This window comes from Lagenorhynchus albirostris, chromosome 16, assembly GCF_949774975.1.
Source record: "Lagenorhynchus albirostris chromosome 16, mLagAlb1.1, whole genome shotgun sequence".
Taxonomy (NCBI): Eukaryota; Metazoa; Chordata; class Mammalia; order Artiodactyla; family Delphinidae; genus Lagenorhynchus; species Lagenorhynchus albirostris.
This window is the reverse complement of record NC_083110.1, coordinates 20,574,186-20,599,753: the sequence shown is the minus strand read 5'-3', so window position 1 is coordinate 20,599,753 and position 25,568 is coordinate 20,574,186. Positions and strand designations below refer to the sequence as shown.

At 38.7% G+C, this 25,568-nt stretch overlaps 1 protein-coding gene across 1 annotated transcript in view; it reads left to right on the top strand.

Annotated features, from left to right (window-relative positions):
• Nucleotides 1-4,475: 4,475 nt before the first annotated feature.
• DNAJC12 (DnaJ heat shock protein family (Hsp40) member C12) overlaps nt 4,476-25,568 on the top strand; it is a 34,324-nt gene continuing 13,231 nt past the window's right edge. The window contains exons 1-3 of the mRNA XM_060126141.1: nt 4,476-4,664; nt 15,482-15,560; nt 24,937-25,076. Of these exons, the coding sequence (XP_059982124.1) occupies nt 4,587-4,664; nt 15,482-15,560; nt 24,937-25,076 (297 nt within the window). The 5' untranslated portion in view covers nt 4,476-4,586. The remainder of the gene's footprint in view (nt 4,665-15,481; nt 15,561-24,936; nt 25,077-25,568) is intronic.

Below are 25,568 nucleotides of genomic sequence, written 5' to 3'. Positions count from 1 at the left end.
AAATAAGTCATGAGACATAAAAAAAAAAAAAAGAAAGAAAGAATTGCAGGTGTATTAGTCAGGGTTCTCCAGAGAAACCGAACCAATAAGATTTGTGTGTGGATAGAGACAGAGATAGAGAGAGAGAGAGAGAGAGAGAGAGAGAACAACAAAAAAAATTTTGTTCTATGTGAATGTAGTGCCCATTAAAAAATAAAATTTAAAATTCAAATTCATGGTTAAACCACATTTGTCATTGTTTTCCAGCTATTCCTTCCTTCAAATGCACACAGCCACCAGATTTAATCTTCATAAAATTTCACTTTTAACATGTCACATGCTTGAGAAACTACAGCAGTTCCCTGTTACCTCCACACTCGCTCAGTGTTCTTGGCCTGATCATCAAGGCTCTCAACATTCTGGCCCAGGGCTCATCTTCAACACTAGTCTTAAAGGCTTTTCAACACATTCTGCTGTAAAGTTGTTTTCCTCACCTTTCCCTGAACATGCTATGGACATTTTCATCTCTCTTCGACAGCTTTTGCATTTTGCCCCTTCCTCCTTTTTTCCATGTAATTTGTGAATGCGTCTATGAATTTCTTTTAAATTTTCCCTCAAAACCACACAATGTAGCATTTGATTATGTAATGTGCTAAAGCTTAATTTGAGTTAATCTTGTGTTCTCAACGAAATTAATTTTCTGGTATGTGAGGTGTGGTGATTAAAGCATAGTCTTATTCAAGGAATAAGGAGCAGGGTTCAGCATTGTTTCCATTGCACTGTGATTCCTGTAAGCAAGGGATCACTCAGAGGAGACAACAATTGGACCTGCCAGTGGCCAAGACCCCTGTGAGAGGGGAAGCTCTGCGATGGCAGGATTCATTTCGTTCTTCTTTGTTCAACCCACTGCACAGTGTTAGCTGCTTCGAAGGGTGAATAAATTGGCTTATTACATGCAGTAGAGCATGCAACAAACCAAACCAAACCAACTGAAGAACAAATTCTTGAATAGCGCCCTCTGAATTGTCATCTCTACTAAGTCAGTAAATAGCTATGTGATGTTTGGTGTTTTGTAGTTTTTATTGACTTTTTTTTTATATCTTTATTGGATTATAATTGCTTTACAGTGTTGTTAGTTTCTGCTGTACAACAAAGTGAATCAGCTCTATGTATACATATATCCCCATATCCCCTCCCTCTTGAGCCTCCCTCCCACCCTCCCTATCCCACCCCTCTAGGGGGTCACAAAGCATCAAGCTGATCTCCCTGTGCTATGCAGCAGCTTCCCACTAGCCGTCCATTTTACATTTGGTAGTGTATACATGAACTGACTTGTTTTTTATTGCTTTTTTCTTATTACTCGAATATTATATGTTTATCTTAGCAAATGTAGATGAGCAAAAAGAATGAAATATAAAAATAGGTGACCCTGTTACCTAGTGACAATTGGTCTATTTTGGTGTATATGCTTTTGCATATTTTATAAATATACATACCATATACAGATGGTCCCTGACTTACAATGGTTCAGTTTAGGATTTTTCAAGTTAACAACGGTGTAAAAGAGATACGCGTACAGTAGAAACCGTACTTTGAACTTTGAATTTGGATCTTTTCCCAGGCTAGCGACATGTGGTATGATACTCAATAAGTATTTAATAAGTTACATGAAATATTCAACACTTTATTATAAAATAGGTTTCTGTTAGGTGATTTTTCCCAACTGTAGGCTAATGTAAGTGTTTTGAGCACATTTAAGGTAGGCTAGGCTAAGTTATAGTGTTCAGCAGTTTAGGTGGGTTAAAAGCATTTTTGACTTAGGATGGGTTTATCGTGTTGTAACCCCACAGTAAGGGGTCAAGGAAGATCTGTATATTTATAAAACAGGAATCATACCATACTTCTAAAACTTAACTTTTATATTTTTTTCCTTTTTAAATTATACCCAATAATGTGCATAAGTCTCAATGCTCAGTGAATGTTTACAATAATGCATATTGTTTGTAACCTTTTTATTCATCTGACAATGTGTGAACGTTTCCCAGGCATTAAATATTTTTCTATATCATTTAAAATGACTACACGGTGTACTACTGTGGATCATTATTTAAATGATTGTTGGACATTTAATTTTCCTAAAAAATTTTCATTATTGTAACTGTGTTTTGGTAAAGATAACCAGCTGTATCTTTGTACACATTCTTGATTATAATCTTTGCATAAATTCCTAGGTATGGAATTGCCTAGACAATATTATGTAAAATTCTGACTTTTGAAAGCCAATTTCCATTTCAGAAAGGATGTACCAGTTTCTTCTGCTGCCAGTAGATTTTTCTTTTAAATATTCATTTATTTATTTGTCTGTGCCTGTTCTTAGTTGCAGCACGTGTGATCTTCATTTTGGCATGCGGGATCTTAGTTGAGGAATGTGGGATCTAGCTCCCTGACCAGGGATCAGACCCAGGCTCCCTGCATTGGGAGTGCGGAGACTTAGTCACTGAACCACCAGGGAAGTCCCCTGTTGCCAGCAGATGTTGAATGTGTCTAGGACTCTTTACTAACTTTAATATGCAGAAGGTGAGAATAATATTGGTCTAGGAAAAGAGACTTCTATTGCATTTAATAAAACATGAGTGGCTGCTTTACCAAAATTCCTTTCTTAATCATCTTTTCTCTTTGTTCTTTAGAACAACATCAAAGCATTGTCCTGCCTGTTCTCAGGATACAGAGTAATGGCAGCAAACTTTTTTTTCTGGGCAAGTTTGTCTAGTGTTCGAGGGATATAACTTTTCTTTTTGATTGTGGTAAAGTATATATAACATAAAATTTACCATTTTAAGCGTACAGTTCAATGGCATTAAGAACATTCACACTGTTGTGCAACCATCATGCCCATCCAATTCCAGGACTTTTTTCATCTTCCCAAACTGAAACTCCATACCCATTAAACAGTAACTCCCCATTTGTCCCTCCCCCCAGCCTCCTGGTAACCTCTCTTTTTCTTTCTGTCTCTATGAATTTGACTACTCTAGGTATCTCATATAAGTGAAACCATACAGAATTTGTCTTTTGTGATTGGTTTATTTCACTTAGCATGTCTTCAAGGTTCATCCATGTAGCATGTGTCAGCATTTCCTTCCCTTTTAAGGCTGAATAATATCCCATTGTATGTATATACCACATTTTGTTTATTCTTCTGTTAATGGACACTTGGGTTGCTTCTACGTCTTGGCTATCGTGAATAGTGATGCTATGATCATGGGTGTACAAATATCTGTTTGAGTTCCTTTTTTCAATTCTTTTGGGTATACCAGAAGTGGAATTGCTGGATCATATGGTAATTCTATGATTAATTTGTTGAGGAATCACCACTGTTTTTCACAGCTGTAACTTCATATCCTTTTAAGGCCATATGTTAGTTATTCTGGTCAGGATTTTGTGATGCCCAAATGGGCCTCCAAATACCTCAAGGGTTGTGAAATTTCCAAAACAAAATTTGTACTTCGTTTTAAAATTCCACACCAAACTTTCAGCAAGAAATGATATATAATGAAGGATTAGTAAAAATGGGACTTCAGTGATTTCTCTTTAGAAATAAACCTTAAAAAATGTATATTGGTGAGCTCAATGAAAAAGTATTTTTTTAAGGCAATAGTTTATGGAGGCATTTAAAGGGTTAAGGCAGTTAAAATGTATCCCTGACCACTCACTTTCTTCTCTAAATCCTGCATTTCTTAGGGCCACAGTGAGCTGAAATACAGGCACCCTGGACCCACCCTCGGCCAGACACACTCCTGAGTGTGGAGAGAGCCAGCCCAGGAGAAATGGCACAGTGATCAGACCCCAGTCATCATACAGTTCTCCTTCTCACTGGCATATTTTATTTCCTTTGTGACACAAATCACTATTTTAAATAATCCTCTTTGTTTGCATGTGTCTTGTCTGCCTCCCTCTGTCAGAATGTAAGCTCCCTATAAACAGACTTGTTTACCACACCTTTTTCTACAATTGTGCTGAACATAAAATAGGTCCTCAATAAATATTTATTGAATGAATAGATTGTCAAATGAATACAAATTTGCTTTCTTAGTCTATTTCTTTCTACTCTTAAACTATTTAAAAACTTATGAAATACTGTAAACACTCAGAAAAGCGCCTACTACTCATATTTAACAAATCCTAAGATTTTACCATAATGCTTCAATTTTTTTTCTATCCTTTAAAAAAAATGGAAAAAGATAAAAATATATAGGAGATGAAGAGATGGCCAATTTGGGGAGTGTGTAAAAATGGACAGTCTTTGTCGACTCATGAGAGGAATGGTTCATCTACGTCGCTTACATAAATTCAAACTACAGATCCCAGGCAGCACTGCAACAGTTCTGCTCGTGGGCTATTCTTTTCTCTTGTATAAACAGCCAATGAAAGGTAGAGTTTACAAAGGTCTAGGATGACATCTGGTGTGTTGACTGTGGCCAGACTTAAATCTAGTTATTGTCGTTTGGAACGCGCAGCTGTAAACCAGACCTCATAGGGCTTTTCCTGTTAATTCGTAGTTCATTGTGCCTCTTGTTTCAGAGGGAAGAAAAGCTGATTTAGTAATCTAAATGGATGCGATACTGAATTACAGGTTGGAAGATAGTGAAGATTACTACACGTTACTGGGATGTGATGAACTGTCTTCGGTAAGGCAGTGAATAATGCCGTTCTTTTTCACAACAGTATTTCAAGTTTTTATTTAAGGTTTTAATTTGGAACTTACGTTGCCTAAAAATCTAATCTTGTATTATTTTAAAGCACTTTTGGCTCAGAGAAAGTTAAGGACTTAAATATGTGCTGGGTCTTTACTTGAATAATGTCCTTTTTCAGTTTTATGGAAGCTTCTGATTGAATATGTGTATTCTGTCACATGGCCATAGACTCTATTTCAAATATACTAAAAATACATATTTGAAATTTAATTGTAATTGCTATTGGCAGTGTTTCATAGTATACATAAGCTATTTCTTTATTATGGTAAGTTACACTGTAATTGAGATGAGATGTAATTTTCTAGCAATTAGTGATTTTAAAATGTTTTATTAAAATATGTACTTTTATGTGAGTAGTTAAATTATATAAACCAAGAAACATCGTTTTATGTTAATATTTCAAATTGTGTGAGAGGAATTACTTCTTTAAAGTCTGGCTTCTGAAACAAAATGTGTGAAAACTCTATAATTGTTCACTTGATCTATAATGGAACAATGTTTTTAAAGGTCCCCGTAGATAATTATAAAGGTTGTAAAAGTTTTTTAAATTATGGAAAGCTCATTTATAATTCTACCTCCCAAGGGTAACACTATTAATGTCTGGTATATTAATCACCAGTCTTTTTCCTATATATATATTTTTGAAGACAAGTTCGTTTATCTGTTAACATTATAACAAGGATTTCTCCAGGCTACTAAAGATTCTTCATATATATGTTAATGATTGCATATTTCATTTTACTATTGTACCACAATTGGTTATTCTCTTATTGTTAAACATTTCATTTATTTACAGTTTTTTAATATTTTAAATATTGAGATGAATATGAAATATATTTCAATTATATTATTAAATATGTTCATATTATTTTATATATATATAACAAGTATTAAAATATTTATTTTATTTTATTACTAAAATATAGCTATTAATATTAAAATATTTTAAAGCAAATTATTTTTCTATTCATCTTTGTTTCATAAGGCTGGAGTTAAGTAATAAAATGTGCTTCATTTTGTTTGGAGAATAGAATAATATTGGACACAAGGGATTATCTCTAATTTCGTCACCCTGAGGAAGTTATCTTAGGTTCCTTGTAGTTAAACACACTTAGAGCAACTGAGAAAGCTTATTATGTGTTATTCATACTTTGGATTATACTCTTGCCAGATAATTTTTGAAGGAACTATCTGAATCAAAGGAACATAATTTAATTTGAAAAGTTTCACGATTTGGATTTATAAAAAATATTGTCATGCTAGGTTATAAAGTAAAGGTTGTAATAGCCCCTTAATAAATCTCTTGACCCTTTAGTCAGTCTTTTGTAGTTATGTTATTGTCTTTTCAATCTTTCCAGAAAGAAAGATGTCTTGAATAGACTACGGTGTATACCGTAGCATATATTAAAAGGAGAATAAAAGCATTGTCTTGACATTCCTTCTTCTGGATGTATTTTACTAATTCTGTCAATGGCATAGCATGTGTAGGTAACAGTCATTTATTTAAAATGCAATGACCTGTCACAATTTTGTCGATTCTTTTTATATATATCTTCCCCCGTGCCCCACCTTTTTTTTTGTTTGTTTTGGCCACACCGCTCGGCTTGCGGGATCTTAGTTCCCTGACCAGCGATCAAACCCGTGCCCCCTGCAGTGGAAGGGCGGAGTCCTGACCACTGGACTTCCAGGGAATTCCCCTCTCCCCTCTTTTTATATGTATCCTTCTCACTGAAAAATATTTGAATGCCTTTTGTTGAGTATTGCTATGACATTTCCTTTACTTAAGTTGTGTTGCATGGATTTTCTTTACTTCAAATATTCCTTGATCTGATGCTCTAAAAAAATTAACCAGAACTGTTCCTATCCAAGAGCAATTTAGCAGTTATAATTTCAAAGCAGCTTGATATTTTGATTCCACTTACAACAACTGAGTTAGATACACACGTAATTCTTTGCTTTAGTATACAGTTCTTACACTTTAAAGCGTGTGTTGGAAATTAATTAAATGACATATATGAGGCCATGGGAGGATTTCCATGCTGCTGAGTAGGAAACAAATACCCCCTGTTCAAAAACATTTACTGAAATTTGAGCCCAAATCAGTTAGCTTTTTCTCCCTAAATCAGATTTTACATAGACGCATGCTATGAAATCTTCTGAAGTCCTTATTGATGCATATACCACACACTAGTGGTGTAAGGCAGCCTCTTGGGTGTGGATCTTAATTAATTTTTTAATATCTGGTCAACATTTCAGTAGTAATAAGACTTTCTCATTTCAAGATTTCATGGACTTGAAAACTGAGCATAAACTCAATAAATAGAAACACCTATTTTTTTTCTAGTTCTCTTTCTTATTGACTTCAGACCACTTGGGTTTAAATCTTAACCATTTATTGGCTATGTGACCTTGGGAAAATTATTTCACTTTTCTATGGCTGGGTTTCCTAATCTGCAAATGGGGATAATAATAGTACTCACCTCATGGAGGTGTTGTTGGGATTAAATGAGACATGATACATAAGGTGCTTAGAATGGTGCCTGGCATATAGTAAGTTGTCGTGGTTGAGGGAGTTGTTTTGGCCTCACAGTAACACTGTACACTTGGAACTTCATAAATTCATTCTATTCTATTTTTTTTAAATCAATTAATTAATTTATTTTTGGCTGCGTTGGGTGTTCGTTGCTGCGCATGGGCTCTCTGTAGTTGCTGCAGGAGGGGGCTACTCTTCCTTGTGGTGCACGAGCTTCTCATTGCAGTGGCTTCTCTTGTTGCAGAGCACGGGCTCTAGGTGTGCAGGCTTCAGTAGTTGTAGCTCGCGGGCTCTAGAGCACAGGCTCAGTAGTTGTGGTGCACGGGCTTAGTTGCTCCGCAGCATGTGGGATCTTCCAGGGCTTGAACCTGTGTCCCCTGCATTGGCAGGCGGATTCTTAACCACTGCACCACCAGGGAAGTCCCCATTCTATTCTATAATTCGCATTATTTTAAAAATATTTTATTTTGAAATGATTTTTAATAGAAGTTTTTGAAGAGCAATTTTAGGTTCATAGCAAAATGGAGGGCAAGATACAGAGATTTCCCATATACCTGCCCCCTCCACTGATGCATAGCTTCTCCCATTATCCACATTCCCACCAGAGTTACAACTGATGAACCTACATTGACACATCATCATCACCCAAAGTCTATAGTTTACATTATGGTTCACTCTTGGGTTTGTACTTTCTGTGGGTTTGGACAAGTGTATAATGACATTTATCCACCTTATCATAGTGTATCATAGAGAGTAGTTTCTCTGCTCCAAAAATCCTCTGTGCTCCATCTATATTGGAATAATTTCTGGCTTACAGAAAAGTTGCAAACATAATAGAGTTCTTGTATACACTTCACCCAGCTTCCTTAATGTTAACATCATATTTAATGGTAGTACCATTATCAAAATCAGAAAATTAACATTGGTACAATAGTATTAACTCAACCAGTGGTCATCAAGCATTTTTTGTAAAGGACCAGATAGACAGGGTCAGCACTAGGGTGAGGCAAGCAGAGTGCTTATGATGCAAAATTTAAGGAGGCACTAACTCTCAGGGTTTCTGCAAGTGCAGAGACCTGAGAGAGAGTGAGTACTTCCTTAAACCCAGGTGTCCTGCTTGTCTTTTTTTTTTTTTTGCGTGTGTGGCAAGCGGGATCTTTGTTCCCTGACCAGGGATCAAACCCATGTCCCCTGCATTGGGAACGCAGAGTCTTAACTGCTGGACTGCCATGGAAGTCCCTGTGTGTGTCCTCTTGGTGCTGACCCTGAGATAGCAAATATTTTAGATTTTGCAGGATTTATGGTCTCTGCCACAACCACTCAATTCGGCCATTGTGAGAAAGTAGCTATAGATAACATGTAAATGAATGACCATGGCTGTCTTCCAATAAAACTTTATTTTAAAAACAGGTGGGAGCTTCTCTGGTGGCGCAGTGGTTGAGAGTCCGCCTGCCGATGCAGGAGACACGGTTTCGTGCCCCAGTCTGGGAACATCCTACATGCCACGGAGCCGCTAGGCCCGTGAGCCATGGCCGCTGAGCCTGCGCGTCCGGAGCCTGTGCTCCGCAACGGGAGAGGCCACAACAGTGAGAGGCCCGCGTACAGCAAAAACAAAAAAACAAAAACAAAACAAAACCCAAAAAAAACAACAAAGAAAAAACAACATGTGGTAGGCCAGACGTGGGCTATGGGCCAGAGTTAGTCAACCCCTGACCTAAAGTATAGGGCTCCTTCCAATTTCATCAATTTTTCTACTGATGCCCTTTTTCTCTTCCAAGATCCAAGCCAGGATCCTTTATTGTACTTAGTTGTCTGGTTCCCTTATTTTCCTCCAAAATGACAATTTTTCATATCTTCCTTGTCTTTCAAGACCTGGACACTTTGAAGAGTAGTGGTGAGTTGTTTTGTAGAATGTCCCTCAATTTTGGTTTGCTTGATCTTTTCCCATGATTAGAGTGAGTTTATGTGTTTTTGGAAAGACCACCACAGAAGTGATGGTGTGCCTTTCCCAGTGCATCATTTCAGGGGTACCTGATGTAATATGTCTTATTAACCTTGATCATTTGGTTAAGATGTGTCTGTCAGCTTTCTTCTGCCAGGTGTTTGCAGTGTAGGGTTACTATTTTCCCTTTTGTAGTTAACAAATACATTGGTGACAGTTCTTTGAGACCACAGTGTTTCTCCTCAAACGTTCACCCACTGATTTTAGCATCCTTTAGGGAATCTTGCCTATAAGAGTTACTGTTATGGTGTTTGCCTAATGGTGACTTTCTATTTTCCTCATCCGTTTACATTTATTACTTGGAATTCTTCTGTAAAGAAAAGCTACCCTTTCTCCCACATTTACTTACTTATTCAACTATTTTTGTCACTGTGGATTAATAGATAGTTATTGTATTTTATGGATTTTAACCCAGTATTACCATTGTATATTTTATGGCTCAAATCACTTCTATAGCTCATGTTACTTAATTATCATTTCATTAGAATGATGTAAGATGATCTCTCATGAAATCTATTTCAGGGATATTACTAATATCGGGCGTTTTGTGGGAAAAATCCAGTTTCAAACTAAGTAAATCGAAATGATGGATGTTAACCCACTTATTAAAATGGGTCTTGTCTTTTCTGCAACATATTCTGTAGCATATACATTTCCAGCACATGAATCAATGCATTCTTTTAATGAATAAATCACATTTTCAGAATGCTCCTATTGCACTACAGTCATGTTATTTGAAGAATATCTGTCAGTCTATAATCAAGTATTCATTCAACACTTGGCATTGGTCCAGTACTAGACGTGATGGGGGGAGAACAAAACAAAAAAGTGAGACATGGTACGAGTGTATAAGGAAATTGGCATCCAGTCGAAGAATCAAAGCTCATACACAGGAAACAATTCCAGGACAAATAAGTACTGTGCTGTGCGGTACTGTTTATAAGTGCAACAGGAATTAAGGAAAGAATATCTGAGAAGACTTCAGAGAAGAGATGGGGCATGAAACGATCTCACTTGGTTAAAATTTAAATGCATGGAGGGAGAGTCAGAGGGCATTTGTGTGGCCAGGGAAAAGCTGGAGAAGATCCGTTCAAGTGGGAATCAAATTACTCCTTATTGCACATGAGTATTTCCTGGCACAGAGCAAAATACTGTGCTATCAGGATATGGAAAAGATAAGTTTTTAAGTTTTAAAATTTAATTTCTAAAATTAATATATGTTCAATAAAGAAATGAGGAGTATGAAGAGAGCACAGAGAAAAATGCTTAATGTTTGGGAGTATGACATAGGCATGCCAATTATGCGTACATATATGCTGTATTTATGTATTATGTAATAAGTACATGTGTATATGTATAAAATATATATATATATATATTTATATATTTTTTTTTTGTGGTACGCGGGCTTCCCACCGCCGCGGCCCCTCCCGCCACAGAGCAACAGGCTCCGGACGCGCAGGCCCAGCGGCCATGGCTCACGGGCACAGCCGCTCTGCGGCATGTGGGATCCTCCCGGACGGGGCTCAAACCCGTGTCTCCCGCATCGGCAGGCGGACTCTCAACCACTGAGCCACCAGGGAAGCCCTATATATATATTTTTGTATGTGTTTGGAGTCAGACTGTCTGAGTTGAAATCCTGGCTTTGCCACTTAGTAGCTCTGTGACTTTGGGAAAATGACTTAACTTTCCTATGTCTTGGTTTCCTAATCTGCAAAATGGGAATAATAATAGTACCCACCTCATAGAATTGCTGTGGGAATTAAATGAGATGCTATATAAAAAGTACTTAGAACAGTGCCTGGCACAGAGTAGGTCTCAATAAATCTTAGCTATTATTATCATTATCTTTATTTTACATATTCACATGTTATGTAATTCCTTTTGAGAAAACATTAAGGTTTTTTTTATATTTCTTTTTTTTTTTAACATCTTTATTGGGGTATAATTGCTTTACAATGGTGTGTTAGTTTCTGCTTTATAACAAAGTGAATCAGTTATACATATACATATGTTCCCATATGTCTTCCCTCTTGCGTCTCCCTCCCTCCCACCCTCCCTATCCCACCCCTCCAGGCTGTCACAAAGCACCGAGTCAATATCCCTGTGCCATGCGGCTGCTTCCCACTAGCTATCTACCTTACTACGTTTGTTAGTGTGTATATGTCCATGACTCTCTCTTGCCCTGTCACAGCTCACCCTTCCCCCTCCCCATAACCTCAAGTCCGTTCTCTAGTAACATTAAGGTTTTATACCGTACATAATACTTTGTAGCTTACCTTTTCTCATAGAATGCATTATATAAAATTTCTCAGATTATTGTCTTCTACTAAAAGATGATTTTTTTAATGACTGCAAAATATCCCATCTTAAAGCTATATTACAATTAACGTTAACAAATATCCTATTACTAGGCACATAGGTTTTTGTTTAAAATGTATAACTTTTTAATTTAATTACTTAATGAATTTATTTTTGGCTGCATTGGGTCTTTGTTGCTGCGTGTGGGTTTTCTCTAGTTGCGGCAAGCGGGGGCTACTCTTTGTTGCGGTGTGCAGGCTTCTCATTGCGGTGGCTTCTCTTGTTGCAGAGCATGGGTTCTAGGTGCACAGGTTTCCGTATTTGTGGCACGTGGGCTCAGTAGTTGTGGCTCGCCGGCTCTAGAGTGCAGGCTCAGTAGTTGTGGCTCACGGGCCCAGCCGCTCCGCGGCATGTGGGATCTTCCTGGACTAGGGCATGAACCTGTGTCCCCTGCATCGGCAGGCGGACTCTCAACCAATGCGCCACCAGGGAAGCCCTGTCAGGTGGATTCTTAACCACTGCATCACCAGGGAAGCCCTAAAGTGTACAACTTTTAATTCATTGAACTTTCTTATAACTAAATCCATTTCCTACCTCTGATTATCCTCTTAGCCAAATTCCTAGAATTGAAATTGTTGAACTAAAGAGTATGAAAAAAATTACAGGATTAAAAAATTTTTTTAAATTTATTTTCTTGGCCGTGCTACCTGTCTTGTGGGCTCTTAGTTCCCCGACCAGGCATCGAACCTGGGCCCTCAGCAGTGAAAGCGTGGAGTCCTAACCACTGGACCGCCAGGGAATTCCCAAGGATTTTTATATATGTGTATATCGCAATTGATTTCCAGAAAATGTGAACCATTTACGTCCTCACCAGGAAAGCATGAGAGAGTTCATTTCTTTGCACCCTCAGTGACACTGGTCATGATCATCCCGTGGATGTGTTGATTTATTTAATTATGTGTAAAGTTGAAACTTTTTTGTATATTTATTGGCCAATAGGGTAGGCAGCTTTCCAGACCATTGGACATTGGGTCTGGAAGGCAAGATTCAGAGGACCTTGACATGGAGAGCCTCACTTGTCCATGGGCCACACTTAGGGTGGTGATGCCAGGAGATAAATAGAACATGCCCAAGACAAACTAAGCCTCTTTACTGGTTAGTTTACCCAGAACCAGCCGTACATAGGAGATTTGTAATAAACTTTGTGACAATAAAACTATGAAAAGCAATGAAAGACAGATATGGATTATTCTTAATTTTTAAAGATGGGATAGGAATTAAAAAATAAAACAAAAACCCCAAACTTTATACCTTTGATAGATAGGTATAATTTTATCCATTTGTATTATTAAATCCCCCCAAAATATATACATAAATATGTATATAAGTGTGTGAAAATGTGTCTTGAAGGATTCTGTTATCTTAGGGGAAAAGGAGTAAAGGTTTTTTTAAAAAAATTCTGTATTGATAGAAATTTTTTCAAAGAGAGTTCGTGAGTATTCATAAATTACTTGTTAATTAAAAATGCTTACTACTACGGCTTCCCTGGTGGCGCAGTGGTTGACAGTCCGCCTGCCGATGCAGGGGACACGGGGTCGTGCCCCGGTCCGGGAAGATCCCACATGCCGCGGAGCCTGCGCATCCGGAGCCTGTGCTCCGCAACAGGAGAGGCCACGACAGTGAGAGGTCCGCGTACCGCAAAAAAAAAAAAAAAAAAAAAAAAAGCTTACTACTAGATTCTTTAAAATTTTTAAAATATAAAAACAAGCCCCAATCTCAATTTTCTTCATTCTATTAGCAGGTTATGGTGACTAAGGGGTAAAGGGAGCACCCAGGAAGAGGAAACATAATTAATTACAGCTCTTACTAGGAAATATATCTCTTCCTGTTATTCCAAGTGTTTCCCAGTACATGCTTAACATGGAAAAGAGTAGAGATATCAGTCTGGGCTTTAAACATATTCATATCTAATACAGCCTGTCTTTGATTGTAAAAGTGAAGATTTTTTTATGAGAATTGATTAAGGATGACGTGGAGCTGATAAAAATGTTTTTCCCATGAATCTTCTGACAATACTGAGCTGAACTGCTTGAGAATTCATTTCTCAAACAAGAGGCAATTTGCTTTCATTAATTCATGTATAGTAAATATAGTACTTGATAATAGGTCCCTAAGTCTGAAGAATTCGGCCACATAAAACAGTGGTTACGATTATTAGATTTGAATTCCATCTGCTTAGTTAACAAAAAACTCAGCTTCTGAGTAATAGTAATAAGCTAAATGAGTTCAAGTTACTTAACCACTGACATTTAATAATAGCTACTATTATTGAGTTCTTACTGTGATTGGGCTTTGTGTTAAGTGCTCGACTTAGTCATGAAACGTAAAGATGAGGGAACCTAGGCACATAGAAATTACACAACTTGCCTAAAATCTCAGGGCAGAACTGGGATTTAAAACAAAGTAATCAGAATCCAAGAGCCACATAACCACTGTTGTATCCTGCTGTTGACATTGCAATTATAATTAATGAAGCCAAGTCTTGATAATTCATGATAATAAGGATTAGATGGGTGAGTGAAATCAAATAAAATCATAAATGGCCCTCAAATCTCATTTTAGTTTGGGTTGAAGTTTCTGTTTTCCCAATCAAAATCTCTAACCAAACTGTTTATTGGTAACAAAATTATCAGGTTTATCCTTTTTTTAAAAATTGTGAAAAATTTTTCCTTCCAATTTTATTGAGATATAATTGACATATAGCACTGTATAAGTTTGAAGTGTACAGCATAGTATTTGACTTACATACATCATGAAATGATTACCACAGTAAGTTTATTGAACATCCACCATCTACATAAATATGAAATTAAAGAAATAGAAATTTTTTTCCTTCTGATGAGAACTCTTAGGATTTACTTTCTTAACACCCTTCATATATAACATACAGTAGTGTTAATTATATTTATCATGTTGTACATTGCATCTCTAGTACTTATTTTATAACTGGAAGTTTGTACCTTTTGACTACATTTATCTAACCTCCTAATTCCCAACTGTGAAATTCTTAATAAAAAAGAAAAGGGCCAAAAGGCAGACAGAAAGAACTTTATAATGGGTAATTTATAAACTGGATAGTCTTTTTTTTAATTGATATTTAAAAATTTAATTAAATTTAATTTTTTTGGCCACACCACATGGCATGCAGGATCTTAGTTCCCCGACCAGGGATTGAACCCATGCCCCCTGCAAAGGAAGCTCAGAGTCTCAATCACTGGAATGCCAAGGAAGTCCCTGGATAGTCATCTTGAATAATGGTTGGTGGCTAAGCATCCTTAGAAGAACTCGGATGTGTAAACTCACCTTTCATATATTCTTAGGATAAACCTATCTGACCATTTTTGACATTTGAACTCATAGATGTCTTGGGCCACCATCTAAATACACTAGCAAGTTAAACTGTCATCACAGACTACTATTTGAATAGGAACTTTTACTGGATACTTTCTGAATTTTGTTATTGAGAAAATAATTTCTTAAGAGTAAAAAGTCAAAATACAAATATAGGGGTCAAAATAAAAAGTTGGGTGATCATGGCTTTTTTGGGAAAAACTGACACACAACTTCTTTCTTCATTCCATTCAAATTGGATTCCTTATTTTATTTTATTTATTTATTTATTTATTTTGCGGGACGCGGGCCTCTCACTGTGTGGCTTCTCCCGTTGCGGAGCACAGGCTCCGGAAGCGCAGGCTCAGCGGCCATGGCTCACGGGCCCAGCCGCTCCGCGGCATGTGGGATCTTCCCGGACCGGGGCACGAACCCGTGTCCCCTGCATCGGCAGGTGGACTCTCAACCACTGCACCACCAGGGGAGCCCTGGATTCCTTATTTTAAACATTGATTTTTGTTTTAGGCTGAACAAATCCTGGCAGAATTTAAGGTCAGGGCCCTGGAATGTCACCCTGACAAGCATCCTGAAAACTCCAAAGCTGGTAAGTATTTAATAATGGCTGTTTCTCATGAAAATGTAGAGCATAGAGATCTAAAATGGCTTTAATAGTAACTTCATTTTCTTTTATCTATTTACACTCAAAATTATTCTTTCATTCAATGCCAAAGAATATTTTTGCACTATCAGATGGAAGGTGAGGAGGGAATTGGGTAAGGTCTATCTTTCTAACAGTAGTCATTTGATATTCATTTTTCTTTCTGCTATAATGTTCTGCTTCATGGTTTCAAATCTGTCCAGTTTATGCTTTATTTCACCAGTTCTCAAATGTTAACATGACTTAAATATGTTTGTAACCAGGTGGCTGTCTTGATGAGAACCTTGCTGTGTTTTCTTCATTTTGAAGACCTGAATAGGTCCATATATATTATATAATAATATATTCTCACATTTGTTTTTTCTTTATCATATTTTACATTTCATGATCATAAATTTATGCATAAATGCTTTTGTGTATCTCAGCTTGAAAAAATACAAGCAAACCAATAATCCTTCCTTAACCTGTTGCCCTCCTGCTCCTTCCCTATCTCTTGCCTTCCCTTTAGAGCCAAACTTCCTGAAAAAGAAGTCCACAGTTGGTATCTCTACTTCCCTTTTGTCCTTTTCAATTTATCCCAGTCTTCCTCCTCACCTTTCTAGGAAACAGTTCTTGTAATAGTCACCAAGGACTTCCTGGCTGCCAAATTCAATGGCCCACATTGTAGTCCTTACCTTCCCTGAGCTTGCATCAGAATTTGGCACTATTGACCATGATCACCTTCTTTTTTTTTTTTTTTTTTTTTTTGCGGTACACGGGCCTCTCACTGTTGTGGCCTCTCCCGTTGCGGAGCACAGGCTCCGGACGCGCAGGCTCAGCGGCCATGGCTTATGGGCCCAGCCACTCCGCGGCATGTGGGATCTTTCCGGACTGGGGCACGAACCCGTGTCCCCTGCATCGGCAGGCGGACTCCCAACCACTGCGCCACTAGGGAAGCCCCATGCTCACCTTCCTGACACTCCTTTTTCTTAGCTACCAGGATAAGTACGCCCTTATGCTTTTCCTCCTACTTCTTGGGCTGCTCTTTCTGTCTCCTTTGTGACTTCCTTCCCTTCTGTCCTAAGGTTCCCTTCTAAACTCTCTTCTGGGTTTACTCCCCATTTTTTCTCGGGAGTTTTGTCCAAGTCTGTGGTTTCAATCATCAGCTATTTGTTGATGGCTCTCCAATCTATCCTTAACTCAGTTCTCATTCCTCAGTTTCAGACTGTAGCTTCACCTGCTTCTTGGAAATCTCCTTTTGGAGACAATTCAAAGTCACTCTGTGAAAAACTGGACTTGTTATTCATCCTCCTCTCACCTCTTGAAATCATGCTCATTTTTCTATGTTTCCCCATCTCAATAAATGGCACCACCATTCATTCAGTTGGTCAGGCAAAAACCTGTCTCCTTCCTCTGCCTCACATCTACCTCTGATTGACTACCAAATGCTGGTGATTTGCCTTCCGCATCTCTCTCCTGTAGGTCCTCTTCCCTCCATCCTCAGAGCCACTGCGGTAGGTAAGCCACTATCATTTCATGCCTGAATCCTTACAGGACTCCTTTAATTGCTTCACACTGCAAATAGTGGTCTTTCTTTCTAGTTATGGAAAGAAATGAAAGATTTAATATGTACAAAACAGTACAATGAATACTATAACAAATGCCCATGTGTGTATCACACAGCTTAAAACTTTACCAGTGCAGTTGAAATCTCTTGTGTATTCCTACCCTGATTTTACCCTCAGGGTAGGTAATACTATCTTAAATTTGATGACTATGTTTACTATATGTGTATACTATAGGTATGTGTATAGTATGTGTATACATGTGATTTTTCTATAAGGAAAATATTATGATTAAGACCTGTCTATAACTCCATATTTCACAAATGGTAAGACCCAACACCTCTTCATTAAAAAAATTTTTTACCTTATCATAAATCTCTTAATTTTCTATAGAAATCACTGATCCCTTTGATTTGTATAAACAAGTCATTTTCCAATGTATGAAGTCATCTTTTGTTAGATACTTAACCATTATTTCTGCTCATTTGATCCTCCTCCTTTTTCTTGGCCACGACACATGGCTTTCAGGATCTTAGTTCCCTGACCAGGGATTGAAGCCAGGCCCCCTGCAGTGGAAGCATGGAATCCTAATCACTGGGCCACCAGGGAAGTCCCTTCCCTTTTTCATTAAGGCAATGTGAACAAATCATAAGTGTAAACCTGATAAATTTTTGTCCACATATAACCAGTTTAACCACTGCCCAGATGAAGATGTAGAACATTTCCACCACCCCAGGGAAAGTCCCTTTTCATATCCTGTTCAATGTCAGCACCCTCTCCCATTTTTGGATCTTATCATCATTGATTAGTTTTGCCTAGTTTTGAATTTCATGTAAATGGAATCATACAGTATGTATTCTTTTGCATGTAGCTTCTTTCGCTTTACCTTATGTCTGTGATATTTGCCCGTATTGTACGTGTAGCGATAGCTCATTCTTTGCCATTGCTGGGCCTTTAGGTACAAGCCCCTTCATGCTGTGCTCCCCCCACTTATCTCTCTATCCTCATTTTCTCTCCACCACCATGCTTACAACCCCATGTTTCAGCCACTTACAACTACCTTGGTTCCTTGATGTGCCCTGCTCTCCACTCTTTAGACCTTTATACCTATTGCTTTCTCTGCCTGGAACATCCCCGAGGCCTGCCCACCTCCCTGCCTTGCTTTTGATTGGTTGGGTCATGCTCCTGATTCAGGTCTCAGCCTAGCCATCACTTCCTCTGGGATTTATGTGTGCCCCAGCTACCCAGAGCACCCTGCGTATACGTCAGGTGGCCAACTGTGTATCATATTATCCTCTTGTTGACAATCTGCTTATTAGTCATACTGGAAGCTCAGTGAGCCCGGCTTCCTGCTTATCTCCTTCAAAGTGGTATGCCTTGCACCTAGCACAGCACCTGCAGTGGAGGACAGCTACTTTGTGCACATAATTTCTTGAATGAGTGAAAGAATGAACTTGTGAACATTTCTGTAGGAGACATATGAATTACCTCTCTAAACTAGAGTTAATATTAAGATGGATGTCCTAGCATAAAAGTATAAAAATTTGATAAACACTTAAAAAACCCACCACCACAGATTATTCTTTAACTGGGTTCCTCTCCAGTAAAGCATGGCTTTGAGTTGTTTTTCTGTCCCCAGCAAACAATTTCTATTCAGGGTGCATGATGAATCATTGTGCAATCATTGCCATTCTAGTTGCCATAGTGTTGGGAGTCTTCATGTACGGGCTACCACAAGGCTTCTTGTTCAGAGAAACACTGGACTGTGTAAATATTGTTTAAATTGAAAAGGTACACAGACATCAATATCTTCCCTCGTAAGGCTTGCAGTAGATAGATGATTCAACCTTTGGGTAGAAATTGCTTTGAAATCTGTTTAAGCATCCATTTCCTTAATTTGGATTAATATGGCTTTCTGAAAGTTTAAGTGGTTCTTTACACACTTGGAGAAGGGTTAAGGTTACTGATAAAAATATTTTAAAATGTGAAACAAAAATTCACCCTGATGCTGATTTTAGCTTGACTGAAATCCAGAATATATTGGACAGATTTTGAAACATATTTCATTAAGGTGAAAGGCTAAGCCTTTAGAACAACTGCAGGTAGAAGAAATTAAACTTGTATATACACTTTTTTGGTTTGCTAAATGTAGTCTCAACCGCTGCCACTGAAATGACTGATTTGGTAGCATGACGGAGTAGTAGATATGAACACAGGTTTGTCTGTCTGGATTGCTCCTAGCTCCCACTTACGAGCTAGTTGATTTTGGGCAACCTCTTTGAGCCTCAACATACTCATAGGTAGAATGGGTAGACTAATAGCATATTATTACTTCATGTGTTTGCTGTGAGGATTAAATGATGTATCTTGCATGGAGGAAGAACCCAATGAATGTTGGCAATTATGAGTCAGTGGACTTTCTTTCCTTGTTTTTATGCAGCATTCCAAGATAAAAATTTAACAAAATGGGATAGTTTTCTCTTTGTAAGTAAACATTAGATCGTTCTCACTCTCATTAAAAAAAAATCTAAATCTAAGGCTTTTAGAGATCTTTGCTCTGCAGTTGTGGGTGATGTAGGCAGGACTGGTTGTGCTACAGAAATTGTGTCACTGAGATCAAAAGCCTCTGGCTGGTACTCATGCCAGTCCTATGTGCACATAACAGTAATGGTTTCAGGCCAATGCTTTATTAACTTCTCTTTGAGCCTGAAGAAAGGGATTTCAAACTAAATTAAGGACCCGTGAAATGGTATTTTTGTTATTGATTTGCAGGCTTCAAAGACATTTGAATATTTGAAGAAGGGGAACTCTTTGTCTCTTACTGACTGAAATATTTCGATGTTTCAATGTTTTCGTACTTTAAAATCTCTTTATTGCTTTTTCCCCCTTGGAATAAAAATAACATACAGTGTTAAATAATGTTGAAAGTGAAAGTCTGCTCTTATCTCTTTTTGCTAGAGAACCACTATTAACAGTTGGTGTATTTTCCTCCAGATTGTTTTCAAAGCATGTCCTGATATATTATTATTATTATTTCTCAAGTAATTGTAAGTGGTCTACATTTAAATTGTGGTTATAATAATAATAATACAAATTATACTATGAAATATGAATTAAAAGAACCTCGTATTTTCAAAGTAGACCTAGGAGTTAAATCAGAATGTCTCTTAAAGGTTCCATCGTCATTTGCTTGTATAAGCTTATAAAATGAGATCTCTCTTCCCAGAACTGGTATATGTTTATCTTGTATGATTCATTTGATTAGTGGATATATTAAAGGACAAATATAAATCCAAACTCACTTTTATTAAATGTGGTGAAGGGTATGGAACAAGGAAAAGGCCACCTAACAGGAAAGGTAAGGTCTCTTTTGCTTCTGCTTATCAACTGCTGTTGAGGGATTGATATTAGAATAATTCTTTCATTCCGGAAACTCTGGAAAATGAGGCCAACAATAATGTGCAAACAGAAGGTAAATCATAGATAAAAATGTAAACCTTTAAAGCCTCTGCTCTAGTAGTAACTGGCATGTGCATCCATGGTGATAATTTAATGAGCTTTTTATCCCGTTGGAAAAAGTGACACGTCATTTATACATCGGGACATTTACACTGTCGTCAGCAACAGGAAGGATTTTACTCACTGGAGCTAGCAGTTATTGCAAGATGTTTTTTATGTGTTTGTTTTCCTCAGCTTTTTTTTTTTTTTTTTTTTTTTTTGCGGTACACAGGCCTCTCACTGCTGTGGCCTCTCCCGTTGCGGAGCACAGGCTCCGGACGCGCAGGCTCAGTGGCCATGGCTCACAGGCCCAGCCGCTCCGCGGCATGTGGGATCTTCCCGGACCGGGGCACGAACCCGCGACCCCTGAATCGGCAGGTGGACTCTCAACCACTGTGCCACCAGGGAAGCCCCTTCCTTAGCTTTTAATAACCCCATCTTTAGGGTCTTCCCTTTAATCTATTAATTGCTACTACCTCCAGCAGTGATATTAAATATTCAATGACCTATTACGTACCTGTGCTGCCCAGCTTTGGACAGGGTCCTGGAGGTGCCCTGCCATGGTTGGCAGTACCTCTGGCTGCTGGAGGAACACTTGAAGTGATGGTGTTTGGGGGATTAAAGCTCAGGAACAGCAGCTCTGTACCAACTGAGGTACAGAAGTATTTCAGTAGTTTCACAATTGGTATGGTGGTACCATCAGTATTGACTGTACATTTGCCCTAACATCTTCTGTACCAGAGGATATTGACTACTTCCCGTGAGATATTTTTAAGCACCATCAGGATAATTTTAATTATTTTTCCCAGTTATACTATTAAAACGTGCCTAATTCACAAAATGTTTTAAGGGCATGTGTCATTTCTTTGGTGCTTTGAGCTCAGGGAATAGCATTATATGAATATCTTTATATTCACATCCAAATTGGAAGCATTCACTCATTCATTCATTGAACAAATACTTTTTGAGCACCTACGACACTGCTCTAGTACAAGGGATGCAGCAGAAACAAAACAAAGTCTCTGCCTTCATGGGGTGTGTATTCTCATGGAGGAGATAGATCATAAACAAATAAGTATATATAATGTCAGGGGATACTATGAAGAAAAGTAAAGCAGGGCAACGGAGATAAAGGAATGGGCCTGATGGAGTGGGCAGTTATTTTATGTAGCATGGTCAGAGAAAACTCCATCGACAAGACAACATCTGACCTGACATCTGGAGGAAGTAAGTCATGTGAGTGCTTGGGGTGAAAGTCTTCTCGGTAGAAAGGACAGCAAGTGCCAAGTCCTGGGGCTGGAGTGTGCCTGGTGTACTCAAGGAACATCAGGGAACCTACTATGGCTGTAGCAAAGGAGATGGGAAAAATAGGAGAAATAGGAGGGGACTTTACTGGTGGTCCAGTGGTTAAGAATCTGCCTTCCAATGCAGGGCACGCGGGTTAGATCCCTGGTTGGGGAACTAAGATCCCACATGCTGTGGGGCAACTAAGCCCACGTGCCACAACCACTGAGCCCATGCACCACAACTAGAGAGCCTGAGTGCCACAACTACTGAGCCCATGTCCCACAACTAGAGAGAAGCCTGAGCACTGCAATGAAGAGCCCGTGTGCTGCAATGAAAGATCCTGCATGCCGCAACTAAGACCCGACACAGCCAAAAATAAATAAATAAATAAATATTAAAAAAACTGAGGTCAGAGAAGGAAGAGAGGGGCAGAGGGCAGGCAGAGCATGTCAGACCTAGTAGCCACAGTAAGAATTTTCAATTTAATTCTAAGAGAAATTAAAAGTCAAAATGGAAGTAATTTTGAGCAGAAGAGTGACATTATGTGACTTTTTTTTTTTTTTTTTTTGGGCCGTGTGGCTTGTGGGATCAGCTTCTGGGATCTTAGTTCCCCGACCAGGGATTGAATCCGCACCCCCTGCAGTGAAAGTAGAGTCCTAACCACTGGACTGCCAGGGAATTCCCTATGTGACTTATTTTTAAAAAGATCACTCTGACTGCTGTGTAGAACACAGACTCAGGCAAAGGCAGGGAGATAGTTGAGAAGCTAGTATAATAATCCAGCCAAGAGAGGATGGTGGCTCAGACCAGAGTGATGGCAGTGGAGGCGGGGACAAGAGGTCAGGTCTTGGCTACATTTGAAAGTAGAGCCAACAGGATTTGCTAATGAATTAGAAATGAAATGTAAGAGAAAGAGAAGAGTCAAGGATGACTCCAAGTGTTTAGAAAACTAATACAGTATGTCCTGACTCCCCATGCAGAACCCGTCTTGCTTCTATATTTCTCTTTATCACACTGTATTGAAATGATTTGCTTATATGTCTGCTTCCTTACTAGACTCTGAGTTTCTCAAGGGTACAACGTGGATCTTAGTGATGAACAAGGAAGATTTTTATTATCCCTGGAGATTAAGGAGAAAGTGGAGATTAGAGGGTCATATGTATTGCAGGAAAATGGAAGGGGCAGGAAGGTAGTCAAGTGTAGCCTTCCTAGCTGGGGAGCCTGGCAGGCTTGGGTTTGAATTGTGGCTCCATCACTTGTAGCTTAGGGACTTGGGGCAAGTTATATGAACCTCCTTCAGCCTTAGACTATGTAAAATGTGAATAATACTAATAATATCCACCTCATAAAATTGTTGTGAACAAAAAAGAAACTCTATATTCATTAGCAATCACTTCCCATTTCCCCCTGCCCAGCCCCTGGCAATCACGAATCTAATTACTGTATAGATTTGTCTATTCTGACTATTTCATATAAATGGCATCACACAGTAAGTGGCCTTTTGTGACTATCTATCTTCTTTCATTTAGCATAATGTTTTCAAGGTTCATCCATGTTGTAGCATATACCACATTTTGTTTATCCACCTGTTGGTTGACAGACATTTGAGTTGTTTCCACTTTTTAGCTAGTATGAATAAAGCTGCTATGGGCATTCATATACAAGTTTTTAATATGTGTGGACATATGTTTTCAGTTCTCTTGAGTATATACTTAGGGTTGAAATTCTTGGGTCAAATGGTAATTCTATGTTTAACATTTTGAGGAACTACCAAACTGTAGTTCAAAGGAGGAACATTGTTTTACAATCCCACCTGTATGAGGCTTCCAATTTCTCCACATCCTCACCGACACTTGTTATTATCTATCTTTTTTTTTTTTTTTTTTTTGGTACGCGGGCCTCTCACTGTTGTGGCCTCTCCCGTTGCGGAGCACAGGCTCCAGACGCGCAGGCTCAGCGGCCATGGCTCACGGGCCCAGCCGCTCCACGGCACGTGGGATCTTCCCAGACCGAGGCACGAACCTGTGTCCCCTGCATCGGCAGGCGGACTCTCAACCACTGTGCCACCAGGGAAGCCCGTATTTTATTTTTTTGATGCTATTGTAAATGGAATTGTTTCCTTAATTTCATTTTCAGATTGTTCATTGCTAATGTATAGAAACACAATTGAGTTTTGTATATTGGTCTTGTATCCTGCTCTACAGAAAGTTTTAACTTCACTGAGGAGCAGAAGACATATTGGAAGTGTTTCCAACAGGTCTTCAAAAGTTTCTATTATATGCCATCTGGTCAAATAGATCAGTGACAAAGCTACCATTTATCAACCACCTACCATGTTATTTCCTGTGTTTAAAACCTCCCAGGAGCTTCCCATTGCTCTTACAAGAAAAAACAAACCAGAATCCTTAGCATAACCTCTAAGGTCCTGGGTGACCGGGCCCTTGTCTACTCTACAGGCCCACCCCTCATTGTTCTTCCCCTGACCCGTGTCTTCCTGCCAAACTGGCATCCTCTACTTCCTCTAAATAAACATGCTTTTTTTTTTTTTTTTTTTTGCCTTAGAGTCTTCATTTACACTGTTCCTCTAGCCTGCTCATTACCCTCTATCACACTACCACTAGAAAAGGTAGTTTTCTTCCTAGTAGACAAGATTGTAATTTTCCCAATGTTTATAAACGTCTATCCTGTGAGGTAGATTATGTCTATTGTTCACATCTGTGTCATCAGCACCTGGGAGAGCACCTGGCACATCACTGGAGCTCAGTAAAGGGAGTGGATAAACAGTGAGCCAGGTACATTATGTACAAAATCTCACTTGTCCTTATGATGCACTTTACAAATGAGGAAACTAAAGCTTGATGAAGTGAACTGGCCCAAGGTTACACAGCTGGTAAATAACAGAGACATATTTCAGTGAGATCAGTTTGATTGTATGGGAGTTTAAAAATAACTCCTCCGGGAAAGTAGTGCTCATTTTAAAATTTGTTTTCTAGTGGAGACTTTTCAGAAACTGCAGAAGGCAAAGGAGATTTTGACTAATGGAGCAAGTCGAGCCCGCTATGACCACTGGCGAAGGAGCCAGATATCGATGCCATTCCAGCAGTGGGAAGCTTTGAGTGACTCGGTGAAAACGGTAGGTTTCTCTCTGGGATTAACTGAATTTATGAAGCTCAGGCTGCCCCTGGATTAGACTCACATAGTAGCTTAAAGAGTCAGCAGACAAGAGGAGAGAGAAGACCAAGAGGCTCGTAGTATCTAGATGTAACACAGTGTCCACAAAATCCTGTGAAGGGAAAGTCAGTACATCAGGGCCAGAAGAGCCTCTGACTACATTTGTCAGTCTCTTTGGCTGTTTGATTCAGTATATGTATATGCTCCCCGTTATCATTTACTGTTTTATACATTCTGATAACTGTGCTTCTCAAGTTGCTCATATAATACTGCCGAACCTTGAACCATTGCAAATTCATATTCTCCATCTTTTTAGTTCATATGAGCCTGTTCTCTTCTCAAGGCTTAATAAATTCAATAAAAAATAGGATCTGGGCTTCCCTGGTGGTGCAGTGGTTGAGAGTCCGCCTGCCGATGCAGGGGACACGGGTTCGTGCCCCGGTCTGGGAAGATC